This window comes from Podarcis liolepis, assembly GCF_965112155.1.
Source record: "Podarcis liolepis genome assembly, chromosome: 15".
In the NCBI taxonomy this organism is placed as follows: domain Eukaryota; kingdom Metazoa; phylum Chordata; class Lepidosauria; order Squamata; family Lacertidae; genus Podarcis; species Podarcis liolepis.
In genome coordinates, this window is record NC_139566.1 from 20,221,171 (window position 1) to 20,248,323 (window position 27,153).

The following is a 27,153-nucleotide window of genomic DNA, read 5'->3' on the forward strand; positions in this document are numbered from 1 at the left end:
GTTGCAGGTTTGATCCCCATAAGGGACAGCTGCATGTTCCTGCATTGCAGGAGGTTAGACTAGATTATCCTTAGGGTCCCTTCCAACTCTACAGTTCTATGATTCTATGAGAAAACAGTTGAGATGCCAGCAGAATAAAACCTCTGGTATGTGACTCAGAACAAGCAGCTGGGGAAGCACAATAGGAAAAGGTCCAGTTTGACTTCAAGGAAAGTTGCTTTCTGGGTCCAAATGTGGCTTGTAGTATAAGCAAGACCAGCGCTCCACCCTTTCTGCTTTGCTGTCCCTTGTTTCTTGGAGGTGCCTCTCAGAACACCTACATGATGTAAGCTCTCTTCTAATCCATCATCAAAAGCAAGCTGCATAAAGCCTTTGGTCCCCCATCCTGTGCTGTATCTCAGCAAAGACTACAAACCTAGTCCTGCTTACCTGGGAGTGAGCCCCACTGTGTTTTGAGTAGATGTGGTTAGGATTGCACTGTAACCAACCCTTAGCATGAGGCAACTGGAAAATGGGATAGTGGCAGAACATGCATGTAGAGATCAGTAAATCTCACACCTTGCAGCACCTTGTGGTTGCTCTTTGACATCACAGCAGGGTTTCTCTCAAGTGAACAAGTGGCAGCTAGAAAGTGAGAAGGGTTGTCCCCACGAGGGATAGGCACATCCTCCCACACACATTTGCAATTTTAGGCTAAAACAGGGGTAAACAACTCAACACTAAGGACAGCTCTGTATTAACTCAAGAGGCTGCACCTCTATGTTAACCATCACAAAGCAACTTTTTGGCCATATGGTTAACTCAGCCTTTGTTTTATGGGCTGTAGTAATATGCACGTATGGGCTTGTGGGTGCGGGGGAGAGGGAGATGTATAGAATTACGAAATGATGCTCACTTCAGACCAACCAATTCCTGCCGGGAATAAACAGCAGATGGGATTGATCTCCCTAGGCCTCAGATGATAGTTCTTGTGCAACTGACAAATGAAGCAATAAATAAGACATTTAGACATCCTGCTGTACAATGAAGTGAAATAGCCTAACTCAGGAGAGCAAAAAGAAATCAACCTTCAGTTTTGCAGGGGGCTGAACTTTGCAGATGGCCTGCAGCAGAGGGAATGTTCGCTCATCAGGTGCCTAAATAGCTACACTGTCCCATTTCACTTTAACACATATCATAGGGGCTTCACAACTGCTTTAAGTTATCGTTTTGTCTTTTAGTCTATAGTACAGCAGACAAAAACTCTCAGGCATCTGTTACAAATGTTTTATTTTACTGGAGAAAAAGTTTTGTCAAACTTCAGAGAACAAAAGTCACAGGTTAATTATCAGTATAAGGAGGACTCCACAGGAGGGAATAAACTCAGGAAAATACCAAATATGACAAAACAAAACAAAAAAAAGAAAAAAAGGGGGGAGTACTGATTATTCACTTTCAAAATTAAGCCACAAATAGGGAGACAGAAACTGAGCTGGGAGGGAAGGCTGTGGCTTAAAGTAGGCTCCAGAAGGAGAAGAGCTTGCCTCCTGTTCCACTCAGAACCACCCTAAACTTAAAATCCAGGTCTAGGCAGGGGCTGAAATGTCAGTTATTGCCCACAACACCTCCCCACAACACATCCCTCCCCCAGCCCTGCAAAAATCCTTGGGAAATGTGTTCTATTTTTTTTTTTTAAAGGAAAGTTAGTTGTCACTAAACTTTGAAGAGACACAAGATGTCCATTAGTGAGACCATGCTAAACACAAATTGACACATCGTGAAGCCTGGCACAGTTTTGTCGCGGATGTACCACAGGAACCCGACGTCCAGCCCTCAAATAGCCTACCTGAAAAATAAAAGACACAATTCATTTGAAGGCTCAAAGGTGGATCTCTGCCTAGAGTGCCTAGAGGGAACCCAGGACCACGTTGCACAGGATTCCAACACAAAGATCTTCACTTCTAAGGATGGTGCGTGAGTACCTACCCAAACTTCTGAATGTCAAGAAAGCTGTATGTGAGGCTGGTGGAAGGAACAGGCATCAGGGATAGAAAGAGAAAGAGAACTCAGAATTGTAACTATTTCACAAATAGCTCTGGAAAGATAATTATCAGCATATTCCTCAGTGGTTTACAAAGCATCCCACTTTGGCTGGGAGCCATAATACAGGATGAGCAGTGTAAGGGAACATTGGTCACCGCAACCCCAATTAATGTGAAATATTTATTTTGAAAAGCAAAAGAACCTCCCTATTTATAGGAAATTCTCAGTGTGCTCATTTTTGTTACAGATTCCCTGAAATGTAAGCAACTAGTTAAAATGCACATTGGGGCAACCACTTTTGGGGCAATGCTTCATTTGTTGGCATTTGCAATCCACCCTGAAGCAGGACTAAGACTGCCTTCTCTCAGCTCAGACCAGTGACTGACACTGCCTCCCAAGCTCCTAGGCAGAGGTCCTTTTTTCACAACCAGGGATCGTTTTAACACAAGATGAAGGGTACTGAACCTGAGACCTTCTGTATGCAGAGCTCTACCAGTGAGCTGTGGTCTCTTCACTAAGCAAGCTGCCTTACGCCAATTTAGGTTACTTCTCCATCTAGTCTTATGTTGTCTACTCCGACTGGCAGCAGCTTTCCAGAGTTTCACTGAGAAAATGGGTTTCTCCAACACCTGTTACTTAATCCTTTGTGGGGAGACTGCGCCTGGGATCTTCTGCATTCAAAGCACAAGTTCTACCAGTGATCTACAGCCTATGTCAACTGTAGTTAAACCCTGACTTGCATGTGAATTGCCCATCCATTCTGACAGACTGCCGAGGAGCCTCAGGCTATCCTACTGTGCACTGGGGTCATACATACCTTACAAACAGCAAATGGTGGCATTTGCTATTATTGCAGTTGGTTGCAAGCAAAACACACCTACGGGACTCCTCGTTCCCGTCAACTGCACACAATTCAAACTAACTTCCAGATGAATGCATGCTGACTACCCGAATAGGGAGCTGCTGTGCATTTGTGTGTGTGTGTGTGTGTGTGTGTGTGTGTGTGTGTGTGCTCAATAAAAATGTTGCAGTTAGAAAAAGGGGAGGAAGAAAAATCCCTCAATATGGGGAATTATTAGGGTGAGATTGCAAACAGAATTACAAGTGTAATAATATGCATCTGTGGTATGGTAACATTTTATAATGCTGCATATTATCCGATCCCTCAAAAGGCATCACACAGCTGGAAGAAATACAGAAAGGAAGCAATTAAGATATCAAGGGGGTGGAGTGCTTTCATTATAATATAAGGCTTTTAGTTTTTGTTTTAGAAAGAAGACAAATGGGATGGATGGAGAGAGGTTTATAAAATAATGAACCACATGGGAAAAATGTGGAAAGAAAATTATTCACCCTCTCTCATACTAGGACTCAGTGTTACCTGCCAAAAATAATTTGCAATGGGTTTAGAATAGAGAAAATCAGAGTATTCCTTCATATAACGTATGATTAACTCAAGAAATTTACTATCAGAAGATGGGGTGATGGCTACTGAATTATGTGGCTTTTAAAAAGAATCAGACAAATTCATAAAGGAGGATATCTTCTCAGTGGCCACCTCCATGAATTGAGCAGGACAACTCTGAATGAATGCTGGAGTAGACGAGGGAAGCTCAACTTTATGCCCAGCTTGGGACGTACCTAATTAGCCACTGCTGTAAGGAGAAGGCTGGTCTAGGCAGATCTTGGTCTGATTCAGCATGGGTAATCTTGTGTAAGGAGATGTTGAAACTGCACCTTTGACAAGCTGTCATCTTTGAAAATTCACAGGCGCTCTGCGAATGTGCACACAGCTCAGAGATGAAGCTGGGGAATCTTCTGGATGCTTAAAGACTTGCTGCTTATTTCAGAGCAGCGTTGTCTAAAGGCCACTGCATCTCCTGCAAGCCAGAGCGACTGCTACACCTCAGCCCCAGCCTCTATAGTGCATACCAAGCTACATATGCAAGGGGGGTGCTGGCAGCCTTGTGAGCAGATGGCAAAGGTACAAGGTCAATGGCAACAGCAGGGAAAACAACCGAAGCACTTGGGCTGGAGAGCAAGAAATTGACAGACAGGGCCAGATTTTAAGAGCAGGAGAGTGGAGCCTATTCTTCCCATGGGAAAATACTCAGTCCAGCTATGCAGCAAAACCCTCAAGGACAGCTTGCTTCTCCTCCCTCTATTGCTGGGCTGGTGACAGTGGTCCAAACTACACCTCCCACACCCAGCTGCATCGCTTGCTCCAGGTTGCCTATGCTGCCTATGCTAGGCCTATGCTGCTGCCAGCAGCTTTGCAATCCAGAGCACAGCAGATACCAGAAGGTATCCCTCAAGACACAGCAGACCATTTTCCCAAGTCTCACCAGCCACACTAATGTGCCATCCCCCTCCTCCAAGCGACTCAGGAAAAAAACGCTCTCACCTCCAGACTCAATACGCGGAGTATCGCAACCTGTCCGCGCCTGCATCCCGCCCGAACCGCTGGACATCGTAGAGGGATGATCGCGGAACGGGAGAAAGCTGAACACGCTCGTATCCGTACACGTCTCCGACGGTGGAAGCCGCAGCTGCCGAGCGACGCAGGGGGCTTCTATCCCGGGTGTAAAATGAGGAAGTCGCGGCCGCCGCCGCAGCAGCTACTGCTGCTGCAGTTCCCGAGGCAGGCAGCAAGGCCCTCTCGTAGGGCTCTAAGGCAGTGGAGAGGCGATTGGCCATGGCCGTGGCTTGTGAGTACTGGGCGTACTGGGAATACTGGGCCATGGTCTGCTCCGCATAAGCGTCGTATGCAGAAGCCCCATACGCCGCGGCGGACCTCGCGCGATACCGTTTATAGTAGTCCACCATTCCGTAAGGGTCATCATAATACACGGGGTCCCCATAGCCCGTAGGGTAGGGGGTGCGCACCATTCCGTATTGCTCGCTATAAGTTTCGGTCAACTCGGGCACTTGCCCCGTGCGATCTACCGGGCACTCTTTAGACCAGTGACCCTCCTTCCCACACCGGTAGCAGCCACTCTTGTCTCCCATCCCGGGTGCGGTCCTGAGACGGCTGGTGGACAACTGCACGCGCATTCGTTTGCCTTGAAGAAACAGACGCAAGAAGGGCAGCTATAAAGATTTGTTAAAAACAGTTCAAAGCAAAAGCACAGCAGGTCAGGTTTGTTTGCTTGTTTATGTCACGACAACCAGCTGGCCCAGCCTGCACAGCTAACAGTACAAGAGGCAAAATAAAAAGTGTTTCTGGGACCACTGTTTTCTGGGGAAAGTGGAATCCTGCACCTTCTGACTTGGAATAGCCCACCAATTTACCTGAGGAGCAGAGCATACAGCAGCAGAAGAGTTGTTCCAGCCTGCTTAGGAATGTGAACTATTTCATTCAATCCCCAAACATGGTTCTGGCTGCAGTAACACAAAAATATTTTGGCAGGCCTGCAGAATGTTATGGTAAAGCCCGAATGAGCCAGCAGACCCAGGAGGTTTGGGTTCAAAAACTTTGCTAGCTTACTTAGCTAGCTCACTGTATGGCTGCATCGGGAAACATACAATATCCCAATACGTGGTCCTGAACACTCCAGAAAAAACTGTTGCTGTTATTTTGTTTTAAAATAACATTTGTGACCCTTATGAGGGGATTAAATGCTTAAAGGGGCATAGCAATGTATGCTAAAGGTTCTAAAAGGATATGAAGAAAGTTCCAACTCTGGTTTCACACTGAATTAATCCTTACATTCTTGATCCACTCTTCCCTGTCTCTCCATTTTCCAAAGGCAACAGCACTTCCCTGACCCTGACACCAATAAAGCTTGCATATAATGAATCAAATGTAATCTATTCATTCTGCTCAGAGGGATCTTGCAGGATAAGGTTTCCTGAGTTTTCAAGAAATGCAGTTAATTGAGATCCCTGACTATGGCCCTGTCTCTATTCCTGGCCTATCACAGACAGACAGACCTTTTCATGCCCAGAGAAATGACTAGCACAGCAACTAAATGGAAGCTAGAGAGGTTGCAGGGCAGTGACCCCTTATGGAAGTCATAAACCAAGACCACCCATTTCCTCAAGCCAGACCAGAACCAGACATGCACCACAAATGAAAGATTTATACTTGGCACACAGCCAAACAGAGCACGGCTTAATTCTTACAAGGCCAGCCAAGTCTTTTTCTTTCTGCTGCCACTTGCCTTAGAATCATAGAACTGGAAGGGGCCACGAGGGCGACCGAGTTCAATCCCCCGCAATACAGGAATCCTTCAGCCTTGTGGTCTTACCATGCACAGAGGCTGATAACATCCACCCAGCAATGCAGGGCAGGTGTTGCTCACCAAACTAGCCTAGTCCATCTTTTAATTGAGGGCAACTGTTTACAGTCCGTGCCCTCATATTTCAGCAGTGAAAAGGTTTAAAGTTCAACCCAGCTGATTTCTGCAACATGCATCCAAAAGGCTACTAACAATGGCTATCTGATACCTGTAGTGGCAGTCAAAATACCAGTCACGAGGAAGCATGAGTGGGAAAGGGCTCAGGTTCTACCTGAGGGCTTCCGAGAGGCATCTGGACGCTCACTACGGGAAACTGGGTGTTGGTCTGACACAGCAGGGCAATTCTTACGCATGAAGCCCCCTACAAACTTGCCCCAAGACCACTGCTCCTTTTCAGCTCTCCTTTATTCCAACACGCCCCCTGGGAACAGGGGAATCTCAACCACCCCCACCCCCGCGCATCTTGTTAGGATAGTGGAGAGGAAGGGAACCTTTTTGTACCTGGGGTTTTCATGCACAGTTCAGCAGCTGCTTTTGCTCCTAGACAACAAGCCCTGGATAAAACCTACCTCCTGATGGAAAGAGGCCAGGTCATCCTGAGAGTAGTGTTTGAAATTTCCCAGGTGCCTTTTGCAACTGGTGTGGGTCCAACTGCGACCACGTGGAGATTTCTGGATGCCAGGTTGGCAACTGACCTCTCCATTAGGCTGGCCCCTCCAGCTATCTTAAGCAGGTAAGCAGAAGAGCTTATATATTGCATTTGTATCCCACCTTTTTCTCCAAGGTGCACATGGTTCACCCTCATCCTAAGTTAATCCCTACAGCAGCCCTGTGAGGTAGGCTAAGAGGCTGTGACAGGCCCAAGGTTACCCAGTGAGCTTCACAACTAAGTGGGGGTTTGAACCCTGATCTCCCAGGTCCGAGTCCGACATTCTAGCCAGTACACCACACTGACTTCTTAGAGTGGGACAGCTATATAAATTAAGTAGGTAGGTAGGTAAATAAATAAATAAATAAATAAATAAATAATAAGGGAAAAGCAAAATGTCACTCAGAAAAGGATCTGAAATATTTTCCTTGAAGCCTAAATTTGTTCTATTCTGGATTGTTTTATCTGATGTTGTAATGTGTTGTAGAAATGAAATGAGTAACCAATAAAAATTCCACTGGGGGTGTGTGTGTGGGGGGGAATGGCACCTAGACATTCTGTTGTGGCGACCGTTACCTAGGTTTAAGGTGCCATTTGGTGATTAGCTTATATATCTTAGTTTCTAACTCTGCCTGGGAGTACATGTGACTCAGCTTCTAAAGTTATCCTTCTTGCCCACTTCTGTCCAATGGATCAGGTTGCCCAGCTTGGTTACTGGGAAACGGCTTCTGTGTTCTTGATCTCACCTTTTGGGCTTTATGCTCTATTGCATGTCAACCCACAACTCCAAATAAGCAGCAGATGGGATCCTGTGCCTTAAAAGCTGCATGAACAGGGCAGGCACTGCTCACCAGACCCCACTTTTAACTGAGTAACACCACTCAAGAAGGAAATTCAGCAAAGCTTCTCTCATCTTTGCATGATCAGCTGTGTTTGCAAAAATCCCTTTTGGTTCAGGCAATTTGTACCTTTTTTGCTGCTACTTAGTTATCTCCTGGAATTCATAAACAATCACTGTTACTAGCCTTGCAGTCTTCAGGGAGTATGAGTGAAGCACCTTGGCACAGAAAAACACACTTCACTGCCAAGTTAGCTACAGTGGCTGAATTTAATTGTATAAAGTCTTCAACACCAAATCCAAGACTATATACAACTACTGTATGGGTACTCTTTGGAGCCAAAAGGACTGCAAGTAGGAATTTCTCACCTCAAAGTGTGGCTTAATACTGCCAGATTGGGAGATGAAACAAGCAAACAAATAATGGGCATTGGTCTGCAACTCCTAAGATGCTGAAGCTACAGAGAGACTGCAAAGGTGGAGGCTTGCCTTATCTGTATGGGTGCTTAATAGGTAATAAATATTATGGCTTATTTCAGCATATGTTTATCCCTGTCTTAACTCTATACAGGCTTCTCCCCACCATGAACACAGCTCAGCCAAACAATTTCAAATGAACCAGGCCTTTGCTCACATGACTTACAACCCTACCAATTCCTTGCCTTGACCACTCCCTAGAGACATCTAACTTTATATACAGAGTTACATCTTACCTATCAGCATGATATAGCTAGATTCTAACCACTTTCCAGACAAGCTAAAAGGAAAATGAAAAAAACTGTGCATTTTAATTGTACATTTTGGTTGTTGTTTTGTTGGAAGAAAGAGTACTTTAACATATTATCGTGCAATTCTCACCTGGAAGATATCAACCTCAGCAAAAATTGACATGGATGGTTATTTTGGATTTCTTCCCCCACCCAAAAAAAGCTCCAGATTGGAGAAATTTGTTTTGCTAACACATTTTTGCAAACACTGTACTGAAGAGTTTTAGTAACCAACTAAAGTACAACTCAGATGTTCAACATTCTCAAAATTAGGTATATATCCCTCTCCAAACCCCCGAAAAGTGGAAGTAAAAGAAAAAGAAAAAGAAATAAATAAATAAATTACTATAATAGAAATAGTAGAGTACTAGAACAAGCTAAAAAAATCAATCTTTGCTGCCTGTCCCTAGCCATCAGATTTGCTATGTTTTCTTGGATCTAACAATGACATTCTAACTGCTCGGCAGGAAGCTGTTAGCAACATAATGTTGATAAATATTGCAGCTTCTAAGAGAGAAGTAAAAGGTCATGCAGGCCTTGGGAAGGAGAAGCCATGTGTTGTCAGCAATAAAAGGAAAGGGCAGGGGGGGAATCAGTTAAGAAGGCCTGGAAGTAGAAAACACAAGAAGTGCAAAAGCAAACTGGCTGAAGGAATGGGAACAGAGCAGGCAGTGGGCTGGGAAGCATGGACTTAAGTGATTGATAGCTATAGAGGGGGGAAGCGGGAAGAAGAGAGGCAGTTCTTGTTTTTAAAAAGGATCTACTTGCTGAAAGGAAAGTGACAGGTAGGTAAGGAAGCTAGGTGAGGAGGAAGGGTAGGATTGCACAAGGTCAAAAGGCTGATTAGGTGGTGGGCGGGCTCCATATCGCATGGATTTGAGCCGATCTTCAATCATCAGTGCTGAATGCTTATAGCAATTCAATCAATAACCAACTAACTAAAACTTTAAATACACACTGAACATCCACAAACACCACATAACTAGTAGGGCTAACAAGAAGCAGAGACCTGGGAACTCTGAAAGACCTGGGGGCTTTTTCATTGCTGTTCTGTACTGGATCTAAGAGAAATTTAAAGTCATTTTTAAATTTAAATTTAAAGTTAGAAAACCTCTTTTGGGGTGGGAGGATACATTGAAAGTTTTTCTTCTAATACATTGGCTGTTCAGCTAAAATCAATTTTTAAGGCATCTTTCTGGGATTTCATTAAATTTACTTGTATTTGAAATTGTTCTGGCTCTACAAGTGGTATATACAAATTTGGATGCAAATGTATTGAGGCCTTCCTTTTTAGAAAGCAGTGAGCTTTGGTTCATTAAATTTCTCTCACAGAAAATAAAGTACCCACTTTCAAATCCACAAACAAGGCCTTCTGCCAAGAATGTACATGTATTTAAATTGAATCTATTTAAGAAAATCATTGGTTAGAAGCCAGACTAATCAAATATTAAAATCTAGCAAGCGGACAGCCCTCCTAGCTGCCTAACGTGGCTGGAATAGTTTGAAACTCTTGTCGGCCCCCGTGGGAGAGGCGAACCCGTACATGGGTCTTTTTCCTTCCTGTTCCTAGCCCACCTGGCTCCCCCTTTCCCACCTTGGAATTCTGTGTTGTCAAGGCCCCTGATGGCCTCCACGGCATCCTCTGCTCTCTCCATGTGCACAAACGCGTAATCCTTAACAATGTCGCATTCAAGCACCGGCCCATACTCCTCAAACTTGGTTCGCAGCTCCAGGTTGGTGCAGCCGGGGCTGATGTTGCCTACGTGCAGTTTGGTGGAAGCCTTGCTCTTGTTCTTACTGGCCTCCACGTTGATGCACACCCCGTGCAGCTTGTAATGGTGCAGGTTGCGGATGGCATCCTCGGCTGCCGTCTTGTCCTCAATGTGCACAAAGCCGTAGTTCTTGATGATGTCGCATTCCAGAACCCGTCCGTACTGCTCAAAAAGGGAGCGGATCTCCTGCTCCGTGGCCTCCCGAGGAAGATTGCCAATAAAAAGTTTCACCATGGTGGCTAATGCTGAGCGTGGGGGACAAGAAAGAGGCTGCATTTCAATGAAGGAAGACAAACAGTATTAAGACACTTACACAAAGAAAGAAAACCAAACCGGGATTCACTAGTCAAATAACAATTCCTCACATCAAGATCAATAGCATCTAATGAATTTCACAAGCCCCCTTCAAGTGCTATCTTCCAAGAGATCATAATCTTGGGGGTATGGCTCTACCCCCATACGGTGGGTGGGGGGGATATCTGTGCAGAGAAGCAGACTCTAGTTAAGTAGCCTTCCCATGGTTTGCAAACCGGTGTGATCAGGCCTCTAAGTCACAGATACTTCAGTCAGACTCTCCTCTTCAGAAGTTCTTCTCTTATGTGTGTGGATAGCAGTGCGCAGGCACAACCCCCCCTTTCTCCATGCAGCAGATGGACTGCCTGTTTTTAGGAATATTGTTATTAGGCTTATGTACTTGCTTCCCTGAGCTCCTTTGGAAGGAAGAATATAAACTTTTAGAGTAATAATAACTGAAGGATCTAAACCTGGATTTCCTATATATCCAAAGCAAGTGATCTATCCTATTTACCACAAACTGATTTTCTAAGAAGATTCACTTATTCAACAGATTTATATTCACCTCTTAAGCATTCAGATATTCAAAGCAGCTCACAATAATGTCTTAATCATGTTTAAAGTCTCTGTAAAAGCAGGCCTCTGCATACAAATCCAAAGATGCATTCCAACCACACGCTGCAACATTTATTTATACTGTCGTACCTTGGATACCAAATGCCCCATAACTCAAGATATTTTGGCTCCCAAATGCCGCAAAACCTGGAAGTGATTGTTCCAGTTTGCGAACGGTCTTTTGGAATCCGAATGTCCAATGGGGCTTCTGATTGGCTGCAGGAGTTTCCTGCAGCCAATCAAAAGCTGCAATTTTGTTTTCAAACATTTTGGAAGTCGAACGGACTTCCGGAACGGATTCTGTTCAACTTCCAAGGTATTACTGTATACTGCTTGGTTGTAACAAAACCTATCAACCTATCATAAGCATTGTCATTCCTACTTTCTTTTTTCAGGCCCTTTATCTGTGCCTTTAACAGCGGCTTGGCATAGAAAAATTTAGAAAGTGACTATTTTACATTCACTTCATGCAATAAAAGCTTCCCCTACAGAATTTCTGGGCAACAGATTGTTGCTATAGCAGAAGATCAGAACATCTTTTGTGAGGTACATCCCTCTGGAATTACCTTCCACAAAGCAGCATCTCTCCTAACCTTTGGGGATTAAGGCTGGGTTGGTTTATTCAATATCTGCTATTGAATTGGAGCTCCTTGTGTTGGTGCTGCTTTGTGGATTTGTGCCACACCCTCTTGAAGTGCACAGCTCTCTACCTTCAAATAAATTCCTTTTCAAAAAACCAGTCTCTCCTCAGGGCCTTTGGATTACATCCCCCCACTCTTACCACTGCAATTATAACCAAGATTGACACTGCATCTCTTTTCATGCTCTTTTAAGGTGTGCTTTTTAAAAAAATGTATTGTTAGGACTCTTTATTTCACATATATTGCAAGCCACCAAGTGCTCTATTGAGGGAGTGGAAAGATGGCATATAAACTTCGGAAACAAACAAACAAAAATGCAAGTACATGCATTTAATTGCTTTTGCTACCTGCTTACCTCACCGTCCTCTCATTTTCTAATTTAGATAGTAAGTTAACAATGCAGTCCTTTGCATGGCTCTATAGAAACAAGCTTTTGAGTTCAATAAGACCGAAGCCTAAACATGGGCTGCATATGCACTGTGCTTTTAAAGCACACGAGCTCTCCTAAGGAATCTTGGGAACTGTAGATTGTTGGAGTACAGGGGATTGTTCAATGAGGGGTAAATTATAGTCCCCAGGATTCTTTGGGAGACCCCAACTGCTTTAAATGTATGGTGTGCATGCAGCACAAGTTTAGTTTAGGGCAAAACTAGATGTGACATTGGTTTAGTATTGCATAGTTGTTTTTAATGAAATAGTCGGTGTGGGGGGTGGAAACTGAATTGTGACAGTAGTGTGGGCTGTGACAAAGTTTTATTTATTATTGAGATTTATACCGTGCCCTTCACCCAAAGGTTGTAGGGTATGGGTCACATCAACAGAAATAAAAAATAAAATTAAAAAATTATACAACTAAAACTAACACACACATTTCTGATATGATAAAAATACATTTATTCTTCTGCCACTACCCAAAGGAAACAAAAATGGTTTCAACCATCACTGAAACCCCTATGGCATGATAGCCCCTTGTAGAGTGCATTGGAGTACTGTAGTTGGTTTGGAAATTACGAAATCATGGGTTACTGTAGCCACTCTATCTCAGTCAAAGAAAGGCCATAGCTGGTAAACCAAAAGTAGCTAGTAACAGACACTCTGTGACAATGTGGCTACTAGAGTCTACATACATGATCTTTTAATGGGAGTGCAACCTCTCCAGAATAAGGTGTGAACCCACTTGCTGAATATAGGACCAAAAAGCCACAGAATCTCCATACTTTCAGCTCAGTGCCCGCCCCCCGCCCTCCACCACTTCCAGGCAATCAATTCGCACCCAAAAACCTTCTGATTCCAATGCAAGAAGACATCATCAGCATATTGATGCCAACTCATCCCACATCCCCTTATGATGGTACCCAACAGCTTCACATAGATGTTAAACAGCATGGCAGACAGGATGGACCCCCTACAAAGCTGAACAGCGCAATTACTATGGGGTCAAGCAGGAATCTCAAAAAGCTATTCTCTGAATCTGGTACCCAGAGTGGATGAGCTACCATTGCACAACACTGCCTCCAATTCCCAATTTACGAAAGCGGCCCAGTAGGACACCAGAGCTAAGTATATAAAAAGCTGTTAAGTGACAATCAACAGAGTCATACACACTCCCATCCCTCTCCCAATTCAAATAATCAGTAAGGGCAACCAAAGCTGTCTCTGTGCCCAAACCAGGCAGTTGACTGAAATAGGCCATGATAACATGCTTCTTCCAAGCACACCTGAAGTTGAACAGCTATTACCTTCTCAATTGCCTTGCTCCCAAAAGTGGGTATCATATTTCTCGGTCTAAGGAAGGCTTCTTCAGGAGGGGTTGCACTCTCCTTCAAAGCAGCCAACACAGCACAATGCTCCCTAAATGAAGTATTCACCACTGCTGGGATTCACCCAGCCAATCCCTTTCAACTAGATTTTATAAGCCAGGATGAGCAAAGGGTTAAGATTACAGGTGGTAGGCCAAACCCCTTCAATGATTTTCACCAGGTCACTGGGGCACAACAGCTGAAATTGATCCCATTTATCCAACCTTGACACTGCCAGAGACTTCCCCTTGACCTGCAGAAATATGCAGTCCATGTCAGACCAAATACAAATGATTTTGTATTAAAAGTGCTTTGCAAATCTCTCACACCAAGTGATAACCATAGTTCCCCCTCATGAGGGGTGGGAAACCTTGAACTATGTAGAACAGCTCTGCTAAACGGCTATGTGAGGATGCCATAGTGGCAAAGTAATAAGCCATCATCACCACATGGTAGGTGTGAACATATACTCTTACCTTTGCTTGGCCATGTTCCAAGAGAGACTTGTGCCACTTATGTTCAAAGAAGTAGCCAGTCCATTTCACTGATCAAAGGTCCTCCTGAGAACCAGTGGGCCCCATCACCTCCATGGACTGAGAGAGGATGCTCAGCAGCAAATTGGCCTAGTGTCCCCTCCATCAGAACATTTGACAGGGAGACCAGGGCCTCAGCCTTTAACCCATTGCTCCTGTCACAGTCCCAATCAGAAGCAGACCCCCTCTACCCCATTTATTACCATGAGAGGAATGTAATACATAACATTTAATCCCAAGAATAAAAGTAGCACATATCGATTGTACTCTGCCACAAAAACTCATTGAAATTAAATTGGATTTCACTCAGAAGATGGTGCAAAAGCACAATACTTCAGTTTAGCAAGAACCTTTATGTATCTCACTTTCAAATGAGGTAAGCTAAACAGGATAGTAGAAAGCAAATAAAGTATTTTTGTCACACAATGACTTAATTGCTTTTCTCTCCCCCCCCCAACTTCACCACACTAGCTGAAGTGTCATAAGTAAAATGAGAAGGGGGCGATTTCAGCCCCCAAATCTATTTATTGTTTGCAAAGATCCATACCCTGCCTTGTTAATTTAATTGAAAGATAGGGTATACATTTTAATAATAAACTTATTGGGACACGGACCCCCTGCCCTCTCTCTTTACACTTAAGACTTTGTAAGTTTACGGGTACACAGTGACACTGATGCAAAGATAATAATAAACTGCAACAACAATAATGCTAACAAAACCATTATTTTGTAAGCCACCTGAAGAACTTCTTACAGCTCACGAGAGTGCCCTCTCAGGGATGCCCCCAAGAACAGTTAACTCCTTCTCCACAACAGACACCATGTCTTTACAGCTTCCATCGGTTGCTGAAGACACACCTCTATATCCTGGTCTTTTGAGTAATGCGCTGTGTTGAGTTATTTTGGCGGGGTTATGGATGATAGAGCTGTTTTACTGTCTCATGTTTTTTAAATGCTGCAATTCCACCCTGGGACTGTCTGGCAAGGGGTAGGCAAGAAACACAACAGCAACAACAATAGCGCACCTAAGGTAATACTTTCTTCATTATTTGATAGAAATGAACGTTAACATTGGAATATGCTTATTGTTAAGAGTATAAACACAATGTGCTAACAATATATAGCACGTTATGGATAATATTAAGATCTTATTAAGTTTACATTACAGTATTTAATCTAACAACGTGTCAACATCAATTAGGATAAAACTGAAAGGGTTCATACTGACCACATACTGTTTTCTAAAAAATAACTGCTAGTATTGTATGTTATCGTACTTCGCTGTTTTCGTATACGCCACCTGGAGAAGTTGGTTATCGGGTGGCATATAATTAAAAAATGCTAGATATTAAAGTATCGATATATAACAGAAGAATAAGGCGAGGAGGAATTAATTAATGTCAATAACATAACAATTATTACCAATTATATTATCAGTATTATTTAAATCCACAAAACCCACCCAACCCCGCTTTACACTTCAGCCAACCGCCCAGAATTGCACCTCGTTACCTTGCCTTAGCAGCAGCAGCAGCGGCGGCAGCAGCCCACGGCACAAAATGGCGGCAGAGACAACGGAAAAGCCTCTCACCCGCCCTCCGAACCCCCTAACCCGCGCTCCGCTGTTCCGTAATTGGTCCCACGAGGAACCGCCGCGCGTGGTGAGTGGGCACGGGCCAGAGTCTATCAAGGAAGTCTAGCCAATGAGAGCCCTCTTTGAAAAGGCAGCCATGTGGGTTGGTTCCTAGCATCTGACGTCGACGACGAGGAGGAACAGAGGGGAAATTTTCGCCCCTTGGCGCGCCCACGCCCAGCTTTCTCCTCTTCCCCCGCCTACTTCGGCTGATCCTTCGTTCTCAATGACGAGTCGCGTCGTCCGAGAGCGAAGGGTCGTACCATTTTCAGGAGCGTGGGGGTGCCCAGTTGGGAGGTGGGGCCGCCGAGTGTATGTTGCTGAATGGTAGGCTCGTAGATGTGGGAAGTTCCCCCCCCCCCTCTGGGTGATGCCACGAAAAGGCGGGGTTGGTGTCCCATAGGGGCTCACAGCGAGGATGAGAAGGGATAGAAAGTACTTTTGGGAAAGGAGTCCCTGAAAATAGGGTAGGGAAAGGAGCCTCGGAGTACCTTTACAGTATTAATGTTTTCCCATCTATCCGTGATTAACGCTGTTACCCCACTTACATTATTCTGTTCCAGGCTCCCCTCTCTCCATGTTATTCTTACAACAACCCTGTGAGGTAGGCCAGGCCAAGCAAGGAGGACTGGCCCAAAGTCACCCAGTGGGAGCTTCATATCGAATGGTATAGTACATGCTATGCAATGCAAAATGTCCCAGGTTCAATTCCTAACATTGCCTGGTAGGACTCGGGAAGACTCCTGAAAATTATCTGAGAGCTAGTGTGGCAAAATGGTTAGTGTTGGACAATAACCAGGCTTTGAGTCGCCATTCAGTCAGTCATGAAGCTCACTGTGTCACCATCTCTCAGCCTAACCTACCTCCCAGGGTCACCGTGAGGATGAAATGAGAACACTGAGTAGTATCACCAAAAATAGCCCTGATGGTGGGGGTTCTCCATAGGGTGTCTGAAGTAGCATAGAAACCTTTTTTCTTTTCAGTTGTTCCCCCCACCCAGAAATCCAGTATGGAAAGCCTTTTTCCAGTGGGCAGATGCAGTGTGTCAAAAGGGAAGAAAGTATGCCAGATAAGGTCTGACCAAGGGGGAAATGGGGCTGTACTTTTCTTCTAATTAAGCATCACAGAGGAGATGCCTACTGAAGGCTATGGGCAGTTATAGTTAAGTGGAACCTCCATGGACAGGTGCAACCTGAATATCAGTTAGCAGACAAGACATAATTCATGCTTGTGAGTCTCCCTGGATGTTGTTAAGATCTTAAGGAGAGCCTGGCTGCTGGATCAGGCCAAAGGCCCACCTGGTCCAGCATCCTGTTCTCTCATTGGACAACCAGATGCCTATGGGAAGCCTGCAAGGAGGACCTGAGTGCAACACTCTCCTCCCCCACTTTTGATTGCTAGCAATTGGCATTGAGGCATGCTATCTCTTGGCAGTTGAGGTAGAGCACAACCATAATGGCTGGTGGCTACTGACAGGGTAAATAGGATCAGAATTGTAGAGTTGGAGTAGATGACCCTTGGGGTCTCTTCCAACTCCCTGCAATGCACTAGAGATGGGCTCTGGTTTACTAGGGCTCCTTTTAAGCTAAACTTTTGCCTGTGCTATGTCTGTTAAAGACACAGAAGCACTGTCAGCCTTTTTTTAAAAGGGTGGCAGCCTGAAGTTACGGTACACTGGAGGAAGCTGATGGCAGTAGCCAGTCTATAAAGCAGCCTTAAGTCTGCACTGGGGGCAGGGGTGTCTGCCCTCTTTGGGTTAACAATACTTATCCAATCATGTTTCCGCTTCAAATGACGGGTCTCCTCTTGGGGTGTACCAGTTAAAGTGTTGCATGCTGCAGACTCAGGGTTTTTAACAGGAGCAGCTGCCTTGCCCCAAGTCAGGCTTTTCTAGCTCAACACTGGCATTGACTCTCCAGGGAAACCCTTGGGCAAGATGCAGTGCATGCTTCTCTCCTCCTCCCTGCAGCCACTCATTCTGAGCCCAATCTTCACTGTTCCCCAGAGAGAAAGGGCAGGTGAGTGAGAAGAGGTCTGCAGGTGACAAGGGTGAGAATTGCAGCAACAATAGGCTCTGGTGATCAGCAAAGGGGACCCTGTCAAGGTGCCTGAAAATGCCAACTCCATACATGTCCCTGCATTATCACTTGTTGCAGTGACTAGCAAGACAAGGCAAAGCTTTTCTCCGTGCTGGAAAGCTTCACATGCCTATATTTTGGCTCATCAGGCAGCTCTCTCCATCTTAAAAAAGCAACTGACCAAGCAGACTAGTTTTAAAACTTTTTGCTTTTAAATTTGTTTTAACTTTCAGACACTTTTATTATATGGTTTTTATCTTTTTAATGTTGTGAACCATTGCAGTATATTTTTTATCATTTGGTGGTATACAAGTATTTTAATAAATAGGTAAATAAGATCCTGCTCAGCCTATTTGCCTTTTAACGCAGAGACAGCAACACAGGGAGGGGATTTCAGATTTTGCTGCCATCGCAACAGGTGGGCAGGAATGAAACAGGCTGGCTACTCTCTACACAGATTCTTTTTATTTGTCCAAAAAGATCGGAACAGATGCCACTGCAAACACGTGAATAACGGTCTCCCACAAGCACGGATACACCACCGGGATGCTGCTTGGGAGCAGGGACCCCTGACAGGTGTGCTGGGAAGGCACAGAGTGCCTTGCTTTTAAAAGCCAGGTCCCCTCCCTCAGAAACAGAACCCTCTTCCCAAGTCACCTCCTGTAATCCAGATTGTTGGGAGGCAGGCGATGGCTGCTCTCTGGGTTTTGCGCACCCTGCTGTGGGCCCTGTGCTGAGGCAGCCTCTGCATCCTTTGTGGCAAGGGTGACGGCGCAGTGTTATCTTCACATGGCAAGGGGGTGGGGGGGTGGAAGTGTAGCAGGCAGGGCAGCATATGATTATGAAAAGGAAGGCACACACAGGTCAAAAACCAGAGCTAGAAAAACGGGAATGGAGCAAGGACACAGCTGTGCAAGATGTGAAGATCAGCAGTGGAATTCCATGCCTGTGGAGATCAGGCAAGCTGGTGAGGTTTCGATGGACATCGAATCCAGGTAGACCCAACAGAGCAACCTCAGTTCCTACAACCGGGCAAAGTAATGTGATTCTTGTAATACCCAACCACCACCACCTGAATACACATGTTCCAGCCATGTAAACTGGCTCCTTTCAATATAGCCTTCAGGAACAACCTTTCCTGCTTCTTTTTCTTAAAAAAGGGCCCAGAGAGGAGTTATTTTCAGGACAGGCTTTGCAAAAAAATAAAATACAATCACTGCCCAGAACACAATGCATTTGCTCCCTTTTGATTCCAAAGTCTCCCTTTTAAGACAGAACAGAGTGACTCATGGCCACAGGATGTGGAGACTGGACCTGCGGCTGGGAAGTATAGAAACTGCTATGAGCCGCGGTAGTGCAGAAAGAAATGTCTGTTCACAGGCAGGATACTTCCATGTACTGTAACCTCCTCCAGCATGAAGCCTAGGTGATTTGGACCCCAACTCCCATTAGCCTCAAGCAGCATAGACGTGTTACCTGGAGCTGATGGAAGTTGTCGTTCAAGACATCTGGAGGGCATCCGGTTGGAGAAGGCTGGTATAACAGATGCTGAGAACTTACAAGAGGTGCTGCTTGAGAGTTTTGCTGGATTAGATGATTGAGCTCATAGAAAATGAGGAAATCAAGGCCAGAAAAAGGCAGGGGTGTGCGAGTGGTCTTTATAATAGTGGCATGGATTACCAGAGCCATAGATAATTGTGATTGGCAGAAGGTGTCTCTTGGGATGCAGCTCTGCCCCACTGCTGTAGAACAAGTCTTTCCAATCCTGGTTCTGCACTAGCCCTTCCATCAGTCCCAGCAAAGCATGTGTGTGTGAGAGAGAAACTGAGAGTGAGTGACAGAAGGGGATATGATCTAAAGTGGAAGTGATGGGTGCCTCTGGCAGACGGCCTACCTATCAGCAGCAATGCCTGCTTTGGCCCAAGTGGTGCCAACATCTGGTTCAGCCCCCCCCAACCATTGGCAAACCAATGACGCCTGCCATTTTAAAATTTCCCACAATGCTCCAGGGGCACCAAGGGTATTGTGGGGAAATAAAAGTGGCTGCTGGTTTTCAAGAACCAGCTGGTCAATAAGCCTGGGTCCAGAGGGGTACTTTGCCAGTCCCCACTCCCCAAAAACATGGAACTGGCCTTGGTAGACAGAAGAAAGCTAAATTTGTCTTATGCAAGACCTCTCCTGTAACCACCCCTCTCCTGTAACCACCTGTGTATCCCGGTTCTGCTCCCAGTCTGGAGGCCTGAGAAATTGTAAGAATCACAGTGGAGGAGGCAGTTTCAAAGACGGGGGGGGCCTTAGCCCCCTACCTCGCTCACCCACAATGTCTCCATTCATACACCCTCTCCTTGCTTAGGTAGCGTAACCCTAATCCAGACCTGGGCAGAGTGTAGGTCTGAGGGATCTACTTTGTCCCCCCCCCCCACTACAACCCTGAGATCTACCACCTGGAGCCAGGTGCAACAACAAGAGCTCAACTGAGCAAATGTACTGAGGACTTAATAAGAATTAAGGATGAACGTGTGTCCTCTGAGCACGTGCTGAGTCCAGGAAGTAGTGATCAGTATCCAGTATCAAGATCACAAATCCTTTCATACAAAAATCCACTCCTGCTTACTCCCTCCCAAAGCAATCTGATTTGAGGGAGGAGGCAGTTGTTGCTATTGTCAGACCATTAGGAGTGAAAACCTCTTGCCGATCTACCACAAAACAGCCAGAGATCTACTAACAAGATTCCAATCTAACTTCTACCCATCCCTGATGAAAGCCAAGGACCGGGGTCCTTAATTAAAGGGGAACTCACTTACTTGCCCATTGAGAAGGTGGCTTAGCTACTGTTTTTAGACAGCTGCTGGGGACATGATTTAGCTAAAAAAAAAAAAAATTGGAGGGGAAAGACAGAGAGCAAGGTTGGGTCCAGCAGTGCACTGGAAAAGAGGCTTTTCTTCAAAATCAACCATATATTGTTCCTTCCTGTTAGCCTTCAGGACAGGGCCCATTTCAGGAGGCTGCAAAAACATGATGGAGCATACCAGGTATCGCAGGGAGGAAAATGGGATGAGGTGGTGGGGCTCCTCAGGCAGTGGAAGCATTTCCTGGCTAGGGATGAGATCATAGGAGAAGATTCTCAACGACAAAACCCTGAACAGTCCATTTCACCTCCGACAAAGTTTTGATGGCACCTGGAAACGGAAAACTTTCACACAGAGCCCATGCCGTTGCAACCCCAGAAAGGTCGGGATCCCTCTGCTCCTATTGAATGGAAGTAGCGGGCCGTCCTCCTCCCTCTCCCCATGACCTGCGCAGCACCCATCACTTGATGACCCAGATGTGCACCCCTCCCACCACACCCAGAGTTCATCAACCCCCCCTCCCATCTCAAGGCAGCCTGCCCCCCACCCTCCAATGCAGCATCTCTGCCAGGGGCTTCTGCAAACGTGATTCAATAGAGGCAGCACGGCTTGTTTAGTTTGTTTTCTTTTGTTGGAGGGCGGGGAGGCAGGAGGAGAGGCATTCCTCATAAAGTTTGAAGATGCTTCATGCAATCTGCAGTACTAAAAAAAGAAAAACAACTGTGGTCTCCATCAGCTGTGTCATGCCCCGGCCCCTCCCTCCCTCCCCCCCAGTCCAAAGCCCCCGCCATGCCCGCTCTGATGATCAGTTCTGTACAGAATCGGCAGCTGCAGCCCCCACCCTGCCCCACTTCTCCGGGTGTGGCCCCTTATTTGTTCTTCTTGAAAAAGCTAAAGCGTTTCTCGCGATCTTTTTCCTTGGACTCTTTGCTGCGCAGAGTGACAGTCCCTTCCGGGGCGCTGTTAGGCGAGACGGGAGGCATGGTCAAGGCCCGGGTCATTCCTTTGCTGATGAGCTGTGGCTGGTCCTCTGCAGGGCCTTGTGGTGTTGGGGCGCAGGCAGCTGCAGCGTTGATGACTCTCATCCAGCTGCTCATCTCAGCCTGGATGGGGGAAGAAGTGGGAGGGGGGCAAAGCATGAGCCAATAGTCCTTCTGAGCACGTGTGTAGTGTCCCCCCCCCCCAGCATGCCCCTGAGAAATGGCACCATTCCCCCTCTAAGGGGTATATAAGGGAGGGTGGATGTTAAGGGCTTTGGAGTCAGAGGCTGGGCTGGCATGGATGGGCGGCTCCTTTCATTTTATAGACTCATGGACTCCAACTCCCATCAGCCTCACCCAGCACAGCCAATGGCCTGAGTTGATGGGAATCCCCCCCCCCCCCGCCAATTCTACTATGACCACCTTTCTTTTACATGGCTACTTAATCTTTCTTCTGGCTACTTAATCTGTGGCACTCAACTCTTAGCATTGGAGGCATGGGTAAAAAAGAGCATTGAGTGAGGGCAAGAAACATCTAGAGCCTGTCCCAATCCTGAGATCAGGAGGAGGGGGGGCACCCAGGTCAAAGGGTGTGGCTTTTGAGCAGCACATCCGCACTGTACATTTAAAGCACATTTGGCACACATTCAAAGCACCTGTCTCCCCGCAAAGAATCCTAGGAACAGCAGTTCATGCCCCACAGAGCTACAGTTCCCAGCACCCTTATAAACTACAGTTCCTAGGATTCCTTGGGGAGAAGCCACGCACCTTAAACGTATCCTTTTTTTCCATACAGACTTTCAGAAAAATTCTAGCCATTCAGATGAAAGTGGGGAGGGGCCCCATAGCCAAGTGCTGCAGAACATCCCAGGTTCAATCCCCACCATCTCAAGGTTTGGCTGGGGAAAAGGCCCATCGGATACCCCAGAGAGCCACTGCCACTTGGTGTGCTAGATGGACCATCAGTCTGATTCAGCAGCTCCCAAACCAAGCTGTTCCAGATGCTATTGTAGGAGGAAAAGTTGGAGCTGAAATGAGGGCCGCAATTTGGTTTCATGGTGGTGGTGGTGGGGGTCAGAGGCCTTGGAGCCGCCTGTTCTCTAGAAGCAGGATTTGCAGAATTAGACCTCTACTCACCTCATCCTTGGCCTGGAATAAAAATTCTTTGCCGTCCGCTAACCTGCAAGGAGAGAGAGAGAGAAAAGGAAGGTAAGAATCGCCCTGGTTCCTGTCTGTGGATCATATCCAAACTCCAATCCCTCTGCTAACAGGAGCTAGGAATCTGGCTAAAAAACAGTCACATTACTTTGTGCAAAACACAAAGTCCTAAACATGCTTGCCTTTTCTTTTTTAAAAACATATATATTGAGAAAAAGCCAGTACACAATCATAAGGTATTACTACAAATAAACTACCAAAAACACCACCCACCCGCCTTCTTTACAGGAAACAGGACCCCCGCCCACTGCAATTCAAGGTGCAATATAAGACAATACAATACAATATAAACGTAATAAGTTGTCAAAAGCAGAGTTTGAATATTTAGGTGTCGTCTTCCCCCTTTGTTACCTTTTTACATGTTACTAAATTTCTCACTGGAAAATACAAATGAATGAATGGCTAAAAAATAAAGATATTCCTGTATATTTCTGTATATACTGCATATACTGTTTGGAGCATCCTGCAATGCTCCTCTATGTTCATTTATTCAATAAAGGGAAACCAAATGGCCCAAAATGGATCTCTTTTCTGTTGCCTCCTCATCACCTGTAGACAAGCTTACCTGACATTAACACCTTCTGAATGCATGCATGCATGGGACTGTGCTGTTAGGACAGTACTTTTGCACTGTGGTGGGTGCTGAAAATTCTGTGAACTGATCTGCAACTGCTTTCGCTACAGTTCTGAAGATTCCTAGGGCTGAGAGCTACAACAAGATTCCCCCACAGCTCACGTGACCCCCAGGGCTGTGAGAGACATTCCGTTCAGTTCAAATTTAATGTTGAATTTTTCAGATTTGCACTTTCTGAAACACGAAAACCAAAGCACAGCCATCCTTCAAAATCTGCACTGATCCAAAATTTGCTATACAGTTCTCCCACCAAATAATGTTTAAACAAGAATGCATGTATTAGAGGAAGCGTGCATAAAAGCAAATAACATACAAAGCATGCATTATATTAGGAGAAACTGCTTGCATATATGCGTGGTTTGGTCAAAGCTGTGTACAGAAGAAATGATGTACAGAAATATGCTCACAAAAATGATGAATCTTCACAAAGATTTTAAATAAGAATCGCTGTGGAAATGTGGATAAGCGAGTCTGAGATTGGAAAAATGAGAAATGGAGGGAAACAAAAATGGACAGATCCTCTCATCCACAGCTGTGAGTCACGGCAGTTAAGCTGCATGAGCAGAGAGCATCCAGTGGAACATTCAGAAACAAGGAGAACATAAAAGTAAGTGTTGTCAATGCCACTTGGCTGAAAGAACCTTGCTGACCTACCCAAGCTTAAAGACGTGCTTGCGCTTCTTGTAGTCCAGAGCGACGTTGCACTGCACCCCTTGCAAGCTGATGGGCACTTCGCCATGGTAAGGGATGCCATGACTGGCACTCTTGCTGTCCTTGTAGAAGCCCAGGCTGCCCTTCCGGACAATGCAGTAGATGTTCTGCCAGGACCTGGCAAGGTGGGGAAAGAAAGGAGCTGTGAGCATCTCTCAATGACCCCCTTCACTCCCAAGCCACCCAGAGTTGCCCTTCCCCCTCCCCACAATGGCCTAGAAGCAGCAGAAATTGTGTCTGATTAAGTCCGGAATGATTTGCAAACTTTATTCCTGTGTACGAGTTTTTATTTTAGGGACTTAAACCACTGTGGCAACATCTTTGAATTCAAGTCTTTTTATTTTACTTCAGCAAGTGTTTTAAGAAAGTTTTCGGACTTTATGGTTGGTTGTAACTGATTTTATGTTTATTGTATCTTTTTAACATTACTGTACACTGACTTAGAGACTAACGTTGAAATGAATTAACAAAATGATGATACGGTACTGTTTCACATAGGAAATCATTAGATAGGGGCATAGGAGGCTGCCTTTCGGTCCATCCAAGCTCTGTATTGTCTACACTGACTGGCAGCAACTCTCCAGGGTCCTTTCCAGCCTAACCTGGGGACTGAACTTGGGACCTTCTGCATGCAAGGCAGATGCTCTGCCGCTGAAATAGGCGGATAGATAGATTTTACTCAAGGTTTCAATGGCCTTATGCCCACAAGTAGAATCATTCTCCAACACTAGGGTTTACTTTCAAAAAGTTGTTGAGCTTTATTTTAGAAAGACCCCAAAATTGTTGAGCTTTTCCCATCACATTGCCATACATTTCCCTGACATTTTGCCAATTCAACAAAATTCCCCCAACGCCATTTTGACACCCGAAAACCAAGACATGTACAGAATTTTCCTGACGTATGACAAGCCTATCCAGCACCTCAGGTTCACACACACAAACATGCAGAGCTCACCTGTTGGCTGCCTTTTTGCCGTGTGACTCCATTTCCTGCTTCCGACACAACATCCCTTCCATCTGCTCTGAGGCCGAGGGGTCTGGTGTGCGCGGGGCCAGTGTGGCCAACTGAGTGGGATCGCTGTGGGCAGGCGGTTTGGAATGGAGCTGAGGTGATGGGGTTGGGCTGGGCTCCTTCCCCTTGGACAAGGAATCCATTCGTGACCCGTTTACCGTACCAGATGTCTCTGAAATCTGCAAGAGACAGGAGGTGCTGAGTTATGGGGTTCTAAAAACACACTCACCCTTTTTAGTTGTTGTATCCTGTTGTAGTTCAGTGCATCTGCATTGGCATAGGGGTTTGGCGGGAAGGGGGGATAGTAGTAGGTATAAGGGGCAGCTTGGGACTTGGACAATTTATTGGTATTTATCTATTCAATTTATATCCCACCAAGCTTTATACTTTTCTCCACCATCCCCAGTTTTATCTTCAGAACAACCCTATGAAGTAGGTTACATTGATGACTGGCCCAATTCACCCATTAAACTTCCTGACTTTGCCCTGGCATCTCTCGAGTCCTAGCCTGACATTCTAACCAAAGTGCCACACCGCTAAGAGATCCTGTGTCCTCTTTCTCCTTCCTCTGAGCCACTGGGGGCTTCCAAAACTACACAATGGCTGATGAATGGTTTAGAACCCAATGCATTTTTTTCTCTTGGGAAAAATAAGTGGAATTTTCTTTTTTTAACTCAGGGTTGACTATCCATCCCTTGCCACTCTATGGTTCTAAGATTCCACCTCAGGCCTTACTCGTCAACCAATCACCTCTGTGTCTCCCAATCCCGCCCCCAGTCGTCACTCCTTAGTATCCATGCCTCACCTGTGGAGACTCGGAATCTGGGTCAATCCCGTTCAGAGATGGTAACTCCAGCGACAAGCCTCGCTCTCCAGGGCTCCTGGGGAAGACAGGTGTGTGAGTCTGTGCTGAAGTTCAAGCACACCAGGTCACAGTACATCTGTGGAGAGACTCTCACCTCTTTATCTCCCGTGTTGCATTTTACTGCTACAACGCTATGGCTTGCTGCCAGCATTTTGCAAATGCTTGTCTTTTGGGGGGCTCAGAGGGAGTGCGTGCCTCTACAGAGAAGGCACAATAGTTTGACGATGTTTCATTTCTGATTCCTGCTCTATAATACTGTTATTGTCCTTTCGTACTGTGTGTAATTTTATTGAAACCTATGCACGCTGACCTGAATCTCTCATCATAGAATTGCAGGGGAATTGGAAGGGACCCCAAGGGTCATCAAGTCCAACCCCCAAACAACACAGGAATCACAGCTGAAGAATTCCCAGGAAGATGGCTATCCAACCTCTGCTTAAAATCCTCCAAGGAAGGTGAGTCCACCACATTCCAAGGCAGTCTGTTCCACTGTCAAATAGCTCTTACCACCAGAAAGTTCTCAGTGGAAGCTGGTTAAATAAAATAAAATAAATCTTTCCCCACCCACCCAATTTATCTTTCCATTGAATATTCAGGTGGGTAATCAACCATTTCCTTTAACAGCCTTTTCTTCTCTCCGCTATCCCCAGTTCCTGCAAATGTAATTTTCACGATAAACACATACAAACACACTTTCCTCCTAATTCTTAAAAATAGTGTTAGACCAACGGCTGTGGAGTGGATTTATTTTTGCATTCTACTTTTCTTTTGTACTGAATCGGTCCCAGCATTCTGCCTGCTCTGCCACTCCAAATGTCCTTCTTCTTCCCCTGAAACAACTCTCACCGGGTGTCACTGGGAGCATGTGGCATTTCCAGATGCTGGTTCTGTGGCATCGTGGCTGTGGGTTCTGGCACAGGTGGAGTCAGGGGCCTCTTTTTCCTCGCTTCCTCCTGCTCACGTCGGCGACGTTCATTCTCTTCCAGCTGGCGGAAAAGAAGA

General features: G+C 45.6%; 2 protein-coding genes across 9 annotated transcripts in view; both read right to left on the reverse strand.

Moving 5' to 3' along the window:
• Positions 1-1,252: 1,252 nt before the first annotated feature.
• Positions 1,253-15,805, reverse strand: LOC310694937 (RNA-binding protein 4B-like). Of its 7 annotated transcripts, none has more exons than XM_083478830.1 (4): positions 15,684-15,805; positions 10,112-10,534; positions 4,427-5,084; positions 1,253-1,825 (listed from the first exon to the last, which is right to left on the reverse strand). In XM_083478830.1, exons 2-3 carry the CDS (start codon positions 10,521-10,523, stop codon positions 4,435-4,437), a joined length of 1,062 nt encoding a protein of 353 aa, XP_083334956.1. In that variant the 5' UTR covers positions 10,524-10,534; positions 15,684-15,805; the 3' UTR covers positions 1,253-1,825; positions 4,427-4,434. The 7 variants fall into 7 exon arrangements, with proteins under 7 accessions (XP_083334956.1, XP_083334957.1, XP_083334958.1 ...); XM_083478831.1 differs by having other exon boundaries at positions 15,689-15,757; XM_083478832.1 differs by having other exon boundaries at positions 10,112-10,559; positions 15,684-15,735.
• Positions 15,806-18,332: 2,527 nt separating this feature from the next.
• The window catches only part of SPTBN2 (spectrin beta, non-erythrocytic 2), a 95,841-nt gene continuing 87,020 nt past the window's right edge, over positions 18,333-27,153 (reverse strand). For both annotated transcript variants that reach the window (XM_083478396.1, XM_083478395.1), the window contains 6 exons: positions 26,998-27,137; positions 26,092-26,167; positions 25,230-25,465; positions 24,218-24,391; positions 22,849-22,891; positions 18,333-21,834 (listed from right to left, as the gene is read on the reverse strand). In XM_083478396.1, coding sequence (XP_083334522.1) covers positions 21,601-21,834; positions 22,849-22,891; positions 24,218-24,391; positions 25,230-25,465; positions 26,092-26,167; positions 26,998-27,137 — 903 coding nt within the window. In that variant the 3' untranslated portion in view covers positions 18,333-21,600. The remainder of the gene's footprint in view (positions 21,835-22,848; positions 22,892-24,217; positions 24,392-25,229; positions 25,466-26,091; positions 26,168-26,997; positions 27,138-27,153) is intronic.